Below are 14,813 nucleotides of genomic sequence, written 5' to 3'. Positions count from 1 at the left end.
GCCTCAGCTCCTTCTCCCAGCACTGAATTCGCCGAAACATACGCTCCCAGAGCAAAGCACTTTTCGTAAGAAATCTTACGTCTCTTAGGTAATTGGACAAACACAGAATTACATCTCCAAAACGTAGACTCTATAAGTGCCTGAAGAGACCAGTTTTGTGAAATGCCATTGACGTAGCTATGGCTCTCACTTCATGCGCTCTTACTCTGAGAACCTTGAGGTGCTCTTCATTGCAAGTAAGGTGAGCTTCCTTTATTACATCCTTATGAAGAACGTAAGGGCATTCTTGAAATCGATCTTTTCGGATCTCTTACAGAGCACCAAAGACTTTCTTCTGTACCTCCTAGCAACGCTTTCTTCTTCAGGTAGAACTTGAGTGCCCTGACTGGACACAAAGTCCTCTCTAGTTCTCTTCCTGTTAGTGAAGAGAGTCCTTTTATCTCAAAGCTTCTTGGCCAAGGTTTTGAGGGATTTTCGTTCTTTGCTAGAAAAAGTGGTTTAAAGGTGCAAATCGCTGAATCCTTCTTAAAACCCACTTTACCTTCCAAAGCTTGCAACTCGCTAATTCTCTTAGCTGTCGCTAAAGCAAAGAGGAATAAGGACTTTCTAGTTAAGTCTCTAAATGAAGCTGTGTGAGACGGTACGAATTTTTCCGACATTAGGAACTTGAGGACCACATCCAAGTTCCAGCTAGGTTTCTTGATTATATGGTCTTTCGTGGTTTCGAAAGACCTTATAAGGTCATGGAGATCTTTATTATGGTCAGATCTAGTCCTCTATGTCAAAAGACTGAGGCCAGCATACTCCTGTAACCTTTTACTGTTGATACTGCCAGGTTACAGTCCTTTCTCAAAAATAGAAGTAAGTCTGCGATTTCAGTTACAGAGGTACTGGAAGAGGATATTTTCTTCCCCTTACACCATCTTCTAAACAACTCCCACTTCGACTGATACACCCTAGAGGTGGAGACTCTTCTGGCTCTTGCAATAGCCCTCGCCACTTCGCGCGAAAAGCCCCTTGCTCTGACGAGTCCTTCGACAGTCTGAAGGCGGTCAGACTTAGAGCAGGGAGGTTTTTGTGAAATCTGTCGACGTGGGGTTGTTTGAGAAGATCGTTCCTTAGTGGAAGCGATCTTGGAAAAATCTACTAACACATCCAGCACCTCTGTGAACAATCGAGAGCTGGCCAAAAGGGAGCGATGAGGGTCATTCTTGTTCCTTCCGAGCAAGCGAATTTCCTCAATACTTCCCCTACTATCTTGAAAGGAGGGAAGGCATATATGTCCAAGCCTGTCCAATCTAGCAGAAAGCTGTCTACTGCTACTGCTTGTGGATCCGAGATCGGGGAGCAATAGTTCTCTAATCTGTGATTCCTGTTGGTCGCGAACAGGTCTATATGGGCCTCCCCACAGATGCCACAGTTGTTGGGCAAATCCTGAGGATTGAGAGTCCATTCCGTGGGTAGGACTTGGTCTTTTCTGCTCAACAGATCTGCCCGGACATTTCTCTCTCCCTGCACAAACCTTGTGAGAAGAGAGATCTTCCTTTCCTGAGCCCAAATCAGCAGATCCTTTGCTGATTCGTACAGGGAAAAGGAATGCGTCCCCCCCTGTTTCTTTATATATGCGAGGGCTGTTGTGTTGTCCGAGTGGATTTGAATCCACAGACCTGAGACCTGTTCCTCGAAATGAACTAGAGCTAGATGAATGGCTGTTAGTTCTTTCTTGTGTGTGCCAGGACACTTGTTCTCCTTCCCAAGTGCCTGACACTTCTTCCGAACCTAGGGTCGCTTCCCACCCTGAATCTGAGGTGTCTGCAAATAACGCTAGGCGAGGGTTCTCTAAGTGAAGGGAGATTCCCTTGCTTAGTTTTTGTGGATCTAACCACCAGCGGATATTCTCCTTGATTCCTTTCGAGATCGGAAAAGGTTTCTCCCAGATTTTTGGACTTCCAATCCCATCTCTCCTTCAGATAAAATTGAAGGGGTCTTAAGTGTAGTCTTCCTAAGGAAACGAAACTGTTCCATCGAGGAGAGGGTCCCCAGTAAGCTCATCCATTCCCTCGCGGAACAATGTTCTTTCCTTAAGAAGACTGCCACCTTTTCCAAGCAGCGTTCTCTCCTTTCCTGTGAAGGATACGCTAGAAAATCCCGAGAATCCATCTGAATCCCCAGATAGACAATACTTTGCTGGGGAGTCAGCATGGATTTCTCGCGATTGACTAAAGTCCCCTCCAGGGACTTGTCAATTTTAGAGTAAGTAAAAGGTCCTCCAGACATTTTTTCTACGATTGGGCTCTTATTAGCCAATCGTCCAGATATAATGAGATCCTGATCCTTCCAGATGTAAGCCAATAAGCTACATTCTTCATGATGTCCGTGAAGACTTGAGGGGCAGTCGAAAGTCCGAAACACATCGCTCGGAACTGGAATACTTTCCCTTGGAACATGAATCTTAGATATTTCCTTGCTGCCGGATGAATTGGCACATGGAAATACGCATCTTGAAGGTCCAGGGACACCATCCAGTCCCCTGGACGAAGAGCAGACAGAACAGAGGAAGACGTCTCATCGAGAATTTCTTCTTCAAAACAAAGAAATTCAGGGCACTGACGTCTAGAACCGGACTCCATCCCCCCGATGCTTTCGGTACCAGGAACAACCGATTGTAAAAATCCTGGAGGACTGGAGATCTTGAAACCAGTTCTTACGCTTCTTTGGAAATCATCTGTTCCATGCTGCAAAAATAGCAAGTTTTCGGACCGGATCCGAGTATCTTGCAGTCAACTCCCTTGGAGTTGTCGTCAAGGGAGGATTTTCCCTGAAGGGGATCAAGTATCCCTTTTTCAGGGATCGAGAGGGACCAAGAATCCGCTCCCTTCTGCGCCCAGACTTTTGCAAAGTGGAGTAGTCTGGCGCCTACTTTTGTCTGGAGGATCCCTCCCGTTCATCTAGACTTCCCGAAGGACCTTCTAGATGGTCTACTCCCTTCTTTCTGGTCTGCGACTCTAAGAGGGGTCCTAGAAGAGGAGGCACCTCGAAAGGGCTGTACAAAAGAGGTCTCTCTCTTTTTTTGATAGGCCACGGCCGGCCTAAACTTCTTGGCTGAGTGAGTGAGGAGATCCTGAGTTGCATTCTCCGTAAGAGATTTGCAACCTCCTTAACAGTCTCCTGTGGGAACAGATGAGGGGACAAAGGTGCAAATAGAAGAGATGCTCTTTGTAAGGGTGATACGGGCTCTTGCTAGAAAAGAGCTAAAGACCGATCTCTTAAATTTAAGACTCCTGTTCGAAAAGTGAGGCAACTTCTACGGAACCGTCCATAACCGCTCTGTCCAAGCAAGCCAGGACGCTTGAAAGTTCTTCCATGGAGACAAAGTCAGTGTCCTGAGCTCTCTTAGCTAATGCTCCCAATACCCAGTCCATGAAATTGAACACTTCTAGGGTCTTAAAGAGGCCCTTTAGAAGGTGGTCCAGCTATCACATGCCCCCTGTTGCTTTAGCAGAAAGCAAAGACTTCCTCCTGGAAGAGTCCACTAGAGAGGCAAAATCCGCGTCTGCGGATGAAGGGAGGCCTAACCCCATGGGTTCCTTGGTCTCGTACCACCCTTCCCGGTTTCCCTGTTAACTTGGAAGGAGGGCAGGAAAAAAACGTTTTGCCCGCTTCCCTTCTTGAGGTTTAAACACTCCGAAAAGGTCTTTAATGCCTTTTTCATACAGAGAGCAGGGCGCATCTTGACAAAGGAAGACGACTTGTGAGCTTTGTACTCGACATTAATGATCCTGGTGAAGGAGGATCAGCAGGATGAAGGGAGTCTCCGAACTCCTTGAGAAGCAGAAGAGAGAGCCTCTTGTAGTCAGAAACTGCTACATCTACGGGCTCCTCCTCGTCCGATACTTGTTCCAACGGATCCACTGAAGGAGACCGTTTGCGAGTGATCGGGCTCTTCCCGGGAGAAGTACTCCTTTCCCAAGAAGGGGAGCGCTGAAAGATCGAACTTCTATACGAAGAATGAGGCTCCTGTCGGTCCGAAACATTCTTGCGCCTACTAGACTCTTGTTGCCTAGGCAAGATTGATGGGTTCCGCCTCAGATCCCCTCGGCGCTGCTTATATGGGGCTCCTGACCCCGCCTCTGATTCAGGGCCGCTTGAATGGATCCTTGCTGACCCTGACCGTCCTGGACGCCTAACAGGCTTCCCGGCGCGTCCTGGACTCTTGACCGCCTAACGTACTCCTGGCGTCCTGACTCCTGGCGCCCTGACTCCTGGCGTCCTGACTCCTGCCTTCTAGCAGACTCCTGACGTCCTGAATCCTGTGGCTTGAGAGGCTCTTGACGCCCTTTCTTGCGTCTGACTGGCTCCTGGTCCTGTAGTCCCAAAGGATCCTGATACCTGAATTGGTTTAGTTTCTCTTCAGGTTCCTTGAACCTAAACCGATCGAGACTTCTGCTCGATTCACGGCGTCTCGCAGGAGAGAGGCTACGTACTTCCTGTCTGCCAGAATTCAAAGCCTTGTCCACCAGAGGGAGCTTTGGAGAAGAAAGCCTATAGGGCGAAAGGACTCGCCTGTCAGGAGAACAACTCCTGACCGACGAGTCTCTCGACGAAGGCGATAATCGCCTTGGAGATTGTGGGGGTTCTCTCCTATAAGAAGAGGGGCGCTTAGAGGAACTCTTAACAGGGAGCGAAACATCTTTCCTCCTTGTTAAATCTTTAGCGAAGGAGCTTACTAAAGAGGACAACTGCTCTTGCAGATTAATCAGGAACTTCTTTGTTGGATCCTGAAGAGAGGGCTCCTCCTGTCTCGTCTTCTTAGGTTCCGAGGGCCAATTCTCGGGAAAACGCTCTGGGCTGGAATCAGCCGCGTCTCCTTTTGGCGCCTTCCAGGCTCTCTTCAAAGGGCGCGATTGAGAGGCCGAACTCCATCCTTAGGATGCCTTTTCTGCGGCTATCCAAGGCAGCCTGGGACTTTACAACAGGATCTGCCGAAGGGACGCCTGACCGTTGGGGATGTTCTGCATCCTCCCTGCGGCTTTCGACATTCCTCCTCCCCTGGTCCTGGGAGTTTGGAAGAGGTCTAGGCCTAGGAGCAATGAGGAACCGGTCAGACGCCCCCTCCACTGCACTGGGGACACTGCGTAAATCACTATCACCACTCTTACCTTCATTTAGAGCTCGTAACTGAGCTTGTAGTTTCTTGATCGAAGCTTTCACATTTTCCCTTTCTGAAGACGAATCTTTGGATTCAGTACAGGGAGAAGCAGCTGTGGCTAAGGGAAAATCGTTAGTAGTAGGAGAGCTAACAACTTCTTGTTCTAGAGAACAAGATCTACTAGATGACCTAGCTGAAGCTTTCCTTACTCTATCTCTCTCAAGCTTCCTAACATATGAAGATAACTCCTTCCATTCAAGCTCTGTTAGGTTTTCGCACTCAATACAGGTGTTATTAAAAGAACATTCATTCTCTCTGCATTTAGCGCAAACATTATGAGGATCTACCACCGATTTCGGTAGCCTAACCTTGCAACCTTCCCTACTACAAACTCTAAACATAGGTGAAGCCTTAGCGTCAGACATCGTGAAAGAGTAGCCAATACCAAAGTCGAAAAACAGTCCACAATAAGCGTATGCCAAGCCAGAGAAAAAACAGAATACATCACCAAAAAACCAATCCAAATTCTCGGCAAACGAGTTGAAATCTAAGATGGAGGAACGAACAATAGGTGTTGTCCGTTCAACCGACAGAGAAATTATGGCTTAGAAAACGGGAATGGTTCCAGATCCCGCCACCCAGCGGCGGGAATGGTGGATCACCTGACCTACCTGTCGCGTGTGCCGCGAGTTTTGAAATTCTGTCGGGACGACCGAGTCTATAGCTAAGTATATATCTGCTGGGTAAGTTTTCATGTACAAAAACTTTATTCTTAATGGCTATGGCCTCAGGTGCCAGAATATCTGAACTTTCGGCTCTCACGAAATCCAGAGCATATAGATTTCCTCCCGTCAGGGGAAGTATTACTATCCCCAGACCGGAGCTTCCTGGCAAAGAATGAGGACCCACAATATAGGTGGTCTCCTTGGAAAATTGTTCCATTGACACAGGACTATTCCTTGTGCCCTGTCACTACTCTCAAGTCCTTTTTGGCCAGGACCTCCGCTAGGTCGTCAGGTCCTCTTTTTGTTAGAGAAAAGGTTGGCACAATCTCTATCAAAGGTATTAGACAACAAATACTTTACTTTATAAAACAAGCCAACCCTGACTCATTCCCACATGTCCATGACATCCGGGCGGTGGCTACATTAATTAATTAATTCCAAAATATGAATTTTGAGGATCTGAAGAAATACACGGGTTGGAAATCCCCAGTAGTTTTCAAGCGCCACTATTTGAAATATCTTGAAGCTCTTAAATTCCCAGCAGTTGCTGCAGGGAGCATAGTCTCCCCTGAATAACTATTTCCAAACCTTCTTCTGTCACCCCCTCTCCTTTCTACCTGCCTCACTCGTACTCTCCACGATACCTCTCTCCTCAGTGTTGAAGGGACCTCGGCGTCATCCCGCCACCTGGTCTTGTATATAGCTTGTTATTGCCGGATGTGGTTTTGTCTGTACATATTCCTGATGCTGTATTGATCCTCTCAGAATACCTTGTTATCGTACTCTAAGTCATAGTTTAAGTTGATCAGTTTACTGTAATACTTTAAGTGAGTAAACTTAGGTTTAGGCACACCTTGGTTTCATTACTCCTCTTCAGAAGTTCATTTATTGTTCAGTAGGCTTGGATGGTATTCTCTGATAGCTTTTCACCGGCGAACACAGGTCGACCCAGAAAAGGGATTTTGACGAAGGAAAAATCTATTTCTGGGGAGAGACCTGTGTCGCCCGGTGAACCCAGCCCTTCTCTTCACCTATCCAAGCCCAAAAAAGGTATCTAAAACAGTCAGGATTGCAGATGTCGCTCGAGTCGGGTATCAGAAGTGGCGGTACGGAGGCAAAGAGGGTGTTGCAAGTAGGTCGGCTCACCCCATATGCAGGATTTTGGAAAGGAAATCTCTAAATGGCAGATGACCTGTGAATAGTGGCTTACACACGCCCTGCATACCAATGCTAGCTTTCTTCTCTGGTATATTTAGAAACTATTTATACTAGAAAAGTGGATAGCAGGATCCTTTCCACCGGGCGACACAGGTCTCTCCCCAGAAATAGATTTTTCCTTCATCAAAATCCCTTTTATAATTTAATTTCAAATGCCATTGGTTTCTCTTGATGTATTACCAGCAGCTTTATCAGACTTTATAATGCTTTCAAATCAAAATCTTGAACAAAATATGCATGTTTATGCATTTGTCTAAGAGCTACTAGCAAGTATTCCAATTTAAACTGGCTGAGTAGCAGTAGTCTCAAGCCAATGAACTGACAGGACCATACAATGTTTTAAAGCACATTACACAGTAGTTTGCACATTCATTATTATGAGCCACTGTCTTTAAATTTAATACTTGATATAATTGGCTTTATTAGTTCATTTGCATGAACAAGTTATCAGTAAGTCAACATTTGCAATTCATCTCTCACTGTTATACCTTATACTCTAAAAAAGAAAAATGTTAAGGATATCTATAACCTACCTTTAATTTTCAACTGAGCTGCTGCTTTCAGAAGTCCATGAAGTTCATTTGACTTAACAAGTGTTTCTCCTTTATACATGTAGTTTATCAAACCTCGTAATTCTTGAATTGAAACATCGCGAAGAACGATGACAGGATTTACCTGAGTAACATTTCTGAAAATCTCCTCAAAACTTTCACTGAAAAGAAAATCAAATATCAATTAGCTACATGAAAATGTTGAAAGAAAGTCAAAATCATGTGCTGTATCCCAAAAATAATCTGGGCATACAGAAATTATATATAGTATTATTAATCCTGTAAATTATTACAAATACGAACACTTAGCTGAAGTACTACGTACTTAACTTATTGAGTTGACCCTCATAATGGGGTACTGACTACAAAGTAACTTTATAAGCAAACTAAAAGAAGTTCTATTCAACATCTCCTACGCCCCTGGCTGCATTTCTTTATGCCTTTAATTTTTTACCCCTTGTTTTCCTATTTCCACTAGCTGCCTGACTAGCAAAATTTGTCTTACTTCAATTTTTCAGAGCAATTTTTTGAGAGCATAAGTTTTTTTTTCATCCAAGCTGATTCAACCCTTATCATACAGTTTCAGATACACAGATCTGAAATGCAGAAAGATGAGAATTAAGTTTGGTGAGAAAGAATGAAGAATGCAGTATGCTCAGCAAAGGAAAGCACAAAGTAAATTTCTGATGTTTTGGCTAACCAAAAATGGTAATACTGGTAGTGTGGTAACACAATAGGACCCATTACGATGCTGTACTTCATCTATTCTGCAAACAATCCTCAGGCCCATACTTGAGTAATGTACCCATAGTAGAAGACTTGTGTGATGGCCATCTAGTTACTGGAATGGTTGCACTACTGCTTTTATTCCTAGAGTGAAGAAATGCCTTGAAATCAGAAGTAATATTCCTGCTTCTTAACTTATGCCACTGCAGCAGCCATTTGACCGCAATATCCTCAAATGCGGTAATGCAAATAACAGCTACCTCACCTTTGGGAGGTTTCATGGTGGCCCTTGATGCTAGCCCAGACCCCAAACTGTTTTCAAAACAAAAGGTTTTTATACAAATCCATTTAGTTGTGTAAATTTTATCCAGCTACACTAACTTGAAGAGCCAAAAGAAGAAAGGTAGGAAATACACAATAAAGATACTAATCTGTATTTTTCCTAGATATACAAATCATATCATAATCCCACCTCAACCAGCCCCACACAGGTGAGAGGGGTGCCACACCACATGCCAAATTAACCACCTTACAATATTTAATGACCAACTCATAATTTTGTTTTATTTTGGCTTTGAAACTTTGTATCATCTTCACTTGTAGCTTGACAGCTTAGAATGAGACCACTTAATTTGAATGGGAAAAAAGAGAAAAAAGTGTGACAAGTCTAATTTCAATTAGCTTCTTGCTCAAACCATGCCAGCCACTTATATTTTATATGTAAGGAGGCATGCAGTCCAAGCTTACCATCCTTCATATTCCAAAATTAATTCAAACCATATCCAATATCATGCTTGAATCAACAAAAGGGTCACTCTTGAATGAGCAAAGAGAAAAAAAGAAGCAAGAACTGAGTAAAATCCTTAGCTTATTTAGTTTAGAAAAACTGTAAATGTTCCAGTAACCAAAGTTTGATGTAGGTCCTCGGGCTCTGATGCCCTCATCCCAAGTAGGAGCTAAGAGTGTGTGTACATAACTATAGAACTCACTTCACACATAACCACATGAATAGAAAATCGGGCATAAAAGCCAAGTAACTATAAGGGTGATGATTTAAATAAAAGCATATTAAAAGCAATAAGGTTTGTATTTGTGAATGGACACTCCCAATGTTTACGAATATACTCCTACTTCACAATCTTCAATCAATTATACAATAAATAAAATAAAATATTGGACAAAGCATACCTGCACGATGCTAATACCAAACGATGAGCTTGAACAAACTGGCCTTCAGCAACAAGAGTGCAATCAGTCAGCTGATTATTACGCAACAACCGATCACATATTGCCATAAACCTAGATTCGGTCATATTAGTTTTCAGATGAAAGCGGCTGGACTTTCTGACAAGGAAAAAGAAAAAATGTATCAACACCTAAATGCCATTTCTGAAGTCATAAAATATAGCTTATATTATTTACACATTGCCTATATACAATATCTTATATATGATCTCATGAAAACTTAGCATAGTTCATTAATAACTTATTGCCATAGGTGATTTGTTTCACACAAACCCATTAATTTTGTATGCCTTATTTCTGTGACATGGTATTCCAAATCTCCTCAGACTTACATTAGTCTTTGTGCATACTCCATCCTACCAGACAACACCACCAATACTTCTTCATAACTGTTCCACTACACTTCAAGTCCCCACCATCTGTTTCCCAGGATCACCTTGCCAGAAGCAGAGCTTACCCATCATCCCTTCATACCATTTTCACATTCTCCATCCAATTCATCTATTAGTGTTTTAGCAGCTTTTGTTGTTTCATAATAGCCTCTTTAATCTTCTATTGCCCTATTCTATTGAAAAGGAAATATTCACTCATACCAACTATGTAGTATGAGTAAAGGCTGAAAGACCTATATTGTACATGTCATTTCTTTGCACAACCACATCAATTTTTGCTCTAACCTGGAATGCCCTGATCAAGTTTCAAATTCACCTCTAGCATGTTCATTTTCATCTAATTAAGTGTTCCTCTCCTTTTCTTAATTTGTGTTTGGCTTTAAAATCTGAACATAAGTTTTCTAATGTGCACAGCTGGGAGCCTATGTAAGATTTGGGGTTACTCATGTCTAAAAACAATGCTCAGATTTTTTATATTGTACAGGTTTTAAATAAAGCATTTTACATATTTTTTAAGTATAAGTAGGTACAGTTATGTCCACATGTTCAGGTGCAATTTATTTTGCAGATATATCTTCAAGCTCAAAATATAAATAATTCAATATTTCAAACTGATAATTACAAAATACCTGTTAGGATAGGCTATCAAGGAATTTATACTGAATTGTGCTACACTTTAAACTATGCAAGTTGGCCCCAAGAAACCATATTGTGTATTTTATTGGCCAGCCTTCTTTTTTGGCAGATTTCATTACTCACCATAGGGTGGCCAACCTTTTATAAGTCAAGCTGAAAATATCAGTTACAGGCAGTCCCTCTTATCGGTGCCAAAAAACTGCTTACTGACACCGAAAAACCACTTACCAATGGCGATAAACCATTGCCAAAAATCTGGCTAACTTCATCATTAGCCAAGCACTGTAAAACCGGAACACCGTTAATTGACGCCGCTGATAAGCAAGGACTGCCTGTATTATCATTACCATTATTACTATCATTAGCAACTAAGCTGCAACCCTAGTGGGACCAGCAGAATGCTCCAGGGCCAACAGCCCCCATTGGGAAAGCAACACAGTAGAGAAAAACAAATTTTGTGCAAAAATAAAGAATAAACTTTACAAAAGAAATAAAAAAAAACAAATGATACATAATACAGAAAATCAAATAAGATAAAACCACTAAACTATGAAAAGAGACTCCTCAATAAACAGACATTTAAACCATTCTGAAATTCAAAGAGCACACTTGGTTACAGCTGGAATAATATCAATACAGAAAACTGTTTGACATTGAACCTCATATAAGAAAATGCAAGTTTTGGAATGAATTGTACATATATCTAGCATTAATGTACATGGTGGATGGTATATTTGAGAAGATATGGATGCAAAGTATGGCCAGAATAATGGGAAAATTTTAAAGGCATCCGCAGCGAGTTATTTAGTAATGGTTCCAGGACTACAAAGTGGGGTAGACTTTATTTTAGAAATTCAAATTTTTGTTTCACAATTTAAGATGCATGCTAGCTATTGAGGACCTAATTGAATTAATATGAAAATTACAGAAGAATAAACAAAAAACATTTCCCCGGGATAAATAGATATCCAAATGTACAGCACTACTGAACCTTGGAAAACTATCTAAACGCCTATGATGAAGGTAATTTTCTGGTTCCTTACTTTGCAGTTTGGCTTTCACAAAGGCCTGGTTGCTCATGATGAACTTTTGTTAATTTACAAAAAATTCTTATACCTAATATTAGCAAACTGTTAGTTAAAATTTCAATAAATATATTACGTAATATGAATGGACTCCCACCCCAATCTGTTCAAACTTGAAAGCAAGGGCTTCGTGATTAACATAAGCATTACAGTCCTGGTTTCATGAAACCATCTCAACCTCTGTGACTTGGCAAGGAGAAAACCAGTGAAAGCACAGATGATCATAGCCCCTTAAACACAATAAAACTCAACTGAGTAAAGTTGAGACCAATTCTGCATGGGTAAGTTGTACCTTTAGTAGTACAGCTTTGTAAGTTGTACCCTTAGTAGAACAGTTTTGTAAGTTGTGCCCTTAGTAGCACAGCTTTGTTCCACTTTATGTAATTCTGTGACCAAGGCCTCTTTTAGTGGCTGTGTTGGGCATTGTAGCTCAAAGATTCTGGACATAGCCAAGATTGGTAGTTCAGCAAAAAAAATAAGATTTGTTATTTGTGAGAGAATATAAATTAATGAAACAAGATTCCAAAACAACAGAAATAAATTTCTTACCTTTCACCCTGAAACAAGGGTAATTTCAACTGAGGATGTTTTCCACGAAGATGCCGTAGCATTGAAGAAGTATTGCCATGCTTTGCCAATTTTTCACGGCATATTCTGCAGCTCACTTTGTCATTCCCCTCTTCTTGAAAATGCCTCCATACAGTAGAGCGCTTTTTATTACCCCCTGTGAATTAAACATATATAAGTTGTTTTAAAAATTATTTTATAATTACAGGTACCAGTACATAATCATAGATTTTATACAACGGAGTAAACCTCATACATGCAAACAGTTATTTTAAACATTATGAAATATGTGTATATATATATATATATATATATATATATATATATATATATGTGTGTGTGTGTGTGTGTGTGTATATGTGTGTGTGTGTGTGTGTGTGTGTGTGTGTGTGTGTGTGTGTATGTGTGAACCTTGTCAACTGTACTGTAAACAGTAACAGCTAATGTCCACTGTACGTAGTACCATCAGGACATACAGCTACCCTAATTTCTGCCTTATACTTTTTCCTTTCACTGTGGTCTCTTCTTTACCTAGCAATCCAACTTTATCTACCTCTGTCTTGTTCAAATAGTTACCATTCATTGAAAAATGACACTGTTAGCATAAGACCTCTGAAAGACTAAAACTGGTTATGTTACTGTACTTTGAAAGAACCATTGAAAAAGTTAGTGCACCATCATCAAAGATATTTTCAGTTATCATTTTTTACTTAAACCCATGATAACATCATCATTTTTTACTTAAAATCATGATAACATCTTCAACATCATAAACATTTTTAAGTCAGCATCTCCCCATATGGGGTTAGATGTGAACATTTCTTATCCACTCCCCTTTCTCCAGAGCTTGTTCTGCCTGAACTCCCATCTTATTCTAATATATACTTATCCTCTGAAACTTGCTACACTATTGTCAACCATAATGCAGTACTTATTAACATCACAGAGCAAGTTAATATAAAAACCTTCATTTTTATATACTAAATGATAATAATTTCTGTTTCACACCATTATCACTAGATGATTACGCATAGTGACTAACAAGGATCTTACACTATCATCACTATGTGGATTTTATCATGAGTATACTTAACATTCAAGAAAATTCAAAAGATTTTTGTTATCTACTTACACTAAAAATAAAAACTTGTTAAATAAATTCTAAACATTAAAAAATAATCCTAATCAAAAGAATACTCTTCTTGGTATATTTTTTAATGTGACTAATCATAAAAAGGAACCCAACAGTGGTTCATGGTGGCTAAATGAAATATGATATTGTAATGATACAATTAAGTTTGTTCATACTTACCTGGCAGATATATATATTGCTGATAATTTCCGACGACCGACAGAATTTAAAACTTACGACACACGTAGTGGGAGTCAGGTGGTTAGTACCCATTCCCGCCGCTGGGAGGCGGGTATCAGGAACCATTCCCATTTTCTATTCAAAATTTTTTTCCACTGTCTCCTGAGGGGAGGTGGGCGGGTAATTAATTATATATATCTGCCAGGTAAGTATGAACAAACTTAATTGTATCATTACAATATCATTTTGTTCATGCAACTTACCTGTCAGATATATATATAGCTGAATCCCACCTTTGGTGGTGGGAGAGACAGAATAGAGTATTTAGGAAACACATATATGCAGATATTTGATATCTTGGTTCCTTACCTGTTAGCATAGCTGGCTTCGTGATTACTGCCACGTAAGTCTGCTTGTGCTACTAGAGTTGCAGCAAGGTAGAGACCTATGAAGCTGGTGCACTCCAGATGATCTGTCAACAGGGGCGAGACCACGATGTGACTAGACCATGGACCATACTAATGAGGGCAACGAGACAAAAATACCACCACCTGGCTTAGTTTACCAAAGGTATCCCACTTAACTAAGCTAATGGAAGGGAGACCCGCCCCAGGCGGTCACCCCACAACCATAAAACACAAGTTAAAAACCCCCCTAATCCCTAAAGGATAGGATGAGTGTTACCTCCTGCCCCCAAAACAGTGTCTGCAGCAATGTATGGTCCGAGGGAGAAGCAATTTTCGTATGTCACTTTCACCTCCCGCAGGTAGTGTGAAGCGAACACCGAATTGCTTATCCAAAATGTGGCATTCAAAATATCTTTGAGCCCCATATTTTTGTGAAACGCTACCGAAGTAGCAATAGCTCTCACCTCGTGAGCTTTCACTTTCAGAAGCTTCAAATCACTATCACTGCACTTATCATGAGCTTCTTTAATCGTACTTCTGATGAAGAACGCCAGTGCGTTTTTCGACATAGGAAGATCAGGCTTCCTCACTGAACACCACAAATTGTCAGACAAACCTCTGCAAGCTTTAGTTCTCTGCAGATAGAACTTTAGAGCCCTGACAGGACACAGGAATCTCTCACGTTCATTTCCCACTATTTCTGACAACCCTTTGATTTCAAAGGTCCTCGGCCACGGGTTGGAAGGATTCTCGTTCTTTGCTAAGAACGTGGGACTTAAAGAACAAATCGCATTACTGTC

General features: G+C 41.3%; 1 protein-coding gene across 3 annotated transcripts in view; it reads right to left on the bottom strand.

Moving 5' to 3' along the window:
• The window catches only part of LOC135207870 (uncharacterized), a 162,528-nt gene that overhangs the window by 130,968 nt on the left and 16,747 nt on the right, over positions 1-14,813 (bottom strand). For all 3 annotated transcript variants that reach the window (XM_064239759.1, XM_064239760.1, XM_064239757.1), the window contains exons 3-5: positions 12,277-12,451; positions 9,558-9,713; positions 7,626-7,804 (exon numbers count right to left, since the gene is read on the bottom strand). In XM_064239759.1, the coding sequence (XP_064095829.1) occupies positions 7,626-7,804; positions 9,558-9,713; positions 12,277-12,451 (510 nt within the window). The remainder of the gene's footprint in view (positions 1-7,625; positions 7,805-9,557; positions 9,714-12,276; positions 12,452-14,813) is intronic.

The sequence above is a fragment of the Macrobrachium nipponense genome, chromosome 34, assembly GCF_015104395.2.
Source record: "Macrobrachium nipponense isolate FS-2020 chromosome 34, ASM1510439v2, whole genome shotgun sequence".
Lineage (NCBI taxonomy): Eukaryota > Metazoa > Arthropoda > Malacostraca > Decapoda > Palaemonidae > Macrobrachium > Macrobrachium nipponense.
Note: the sequence above shows the minus strand (reverse complement) of the source record. Positions and strands in the feature narration are given on the sequence as shown.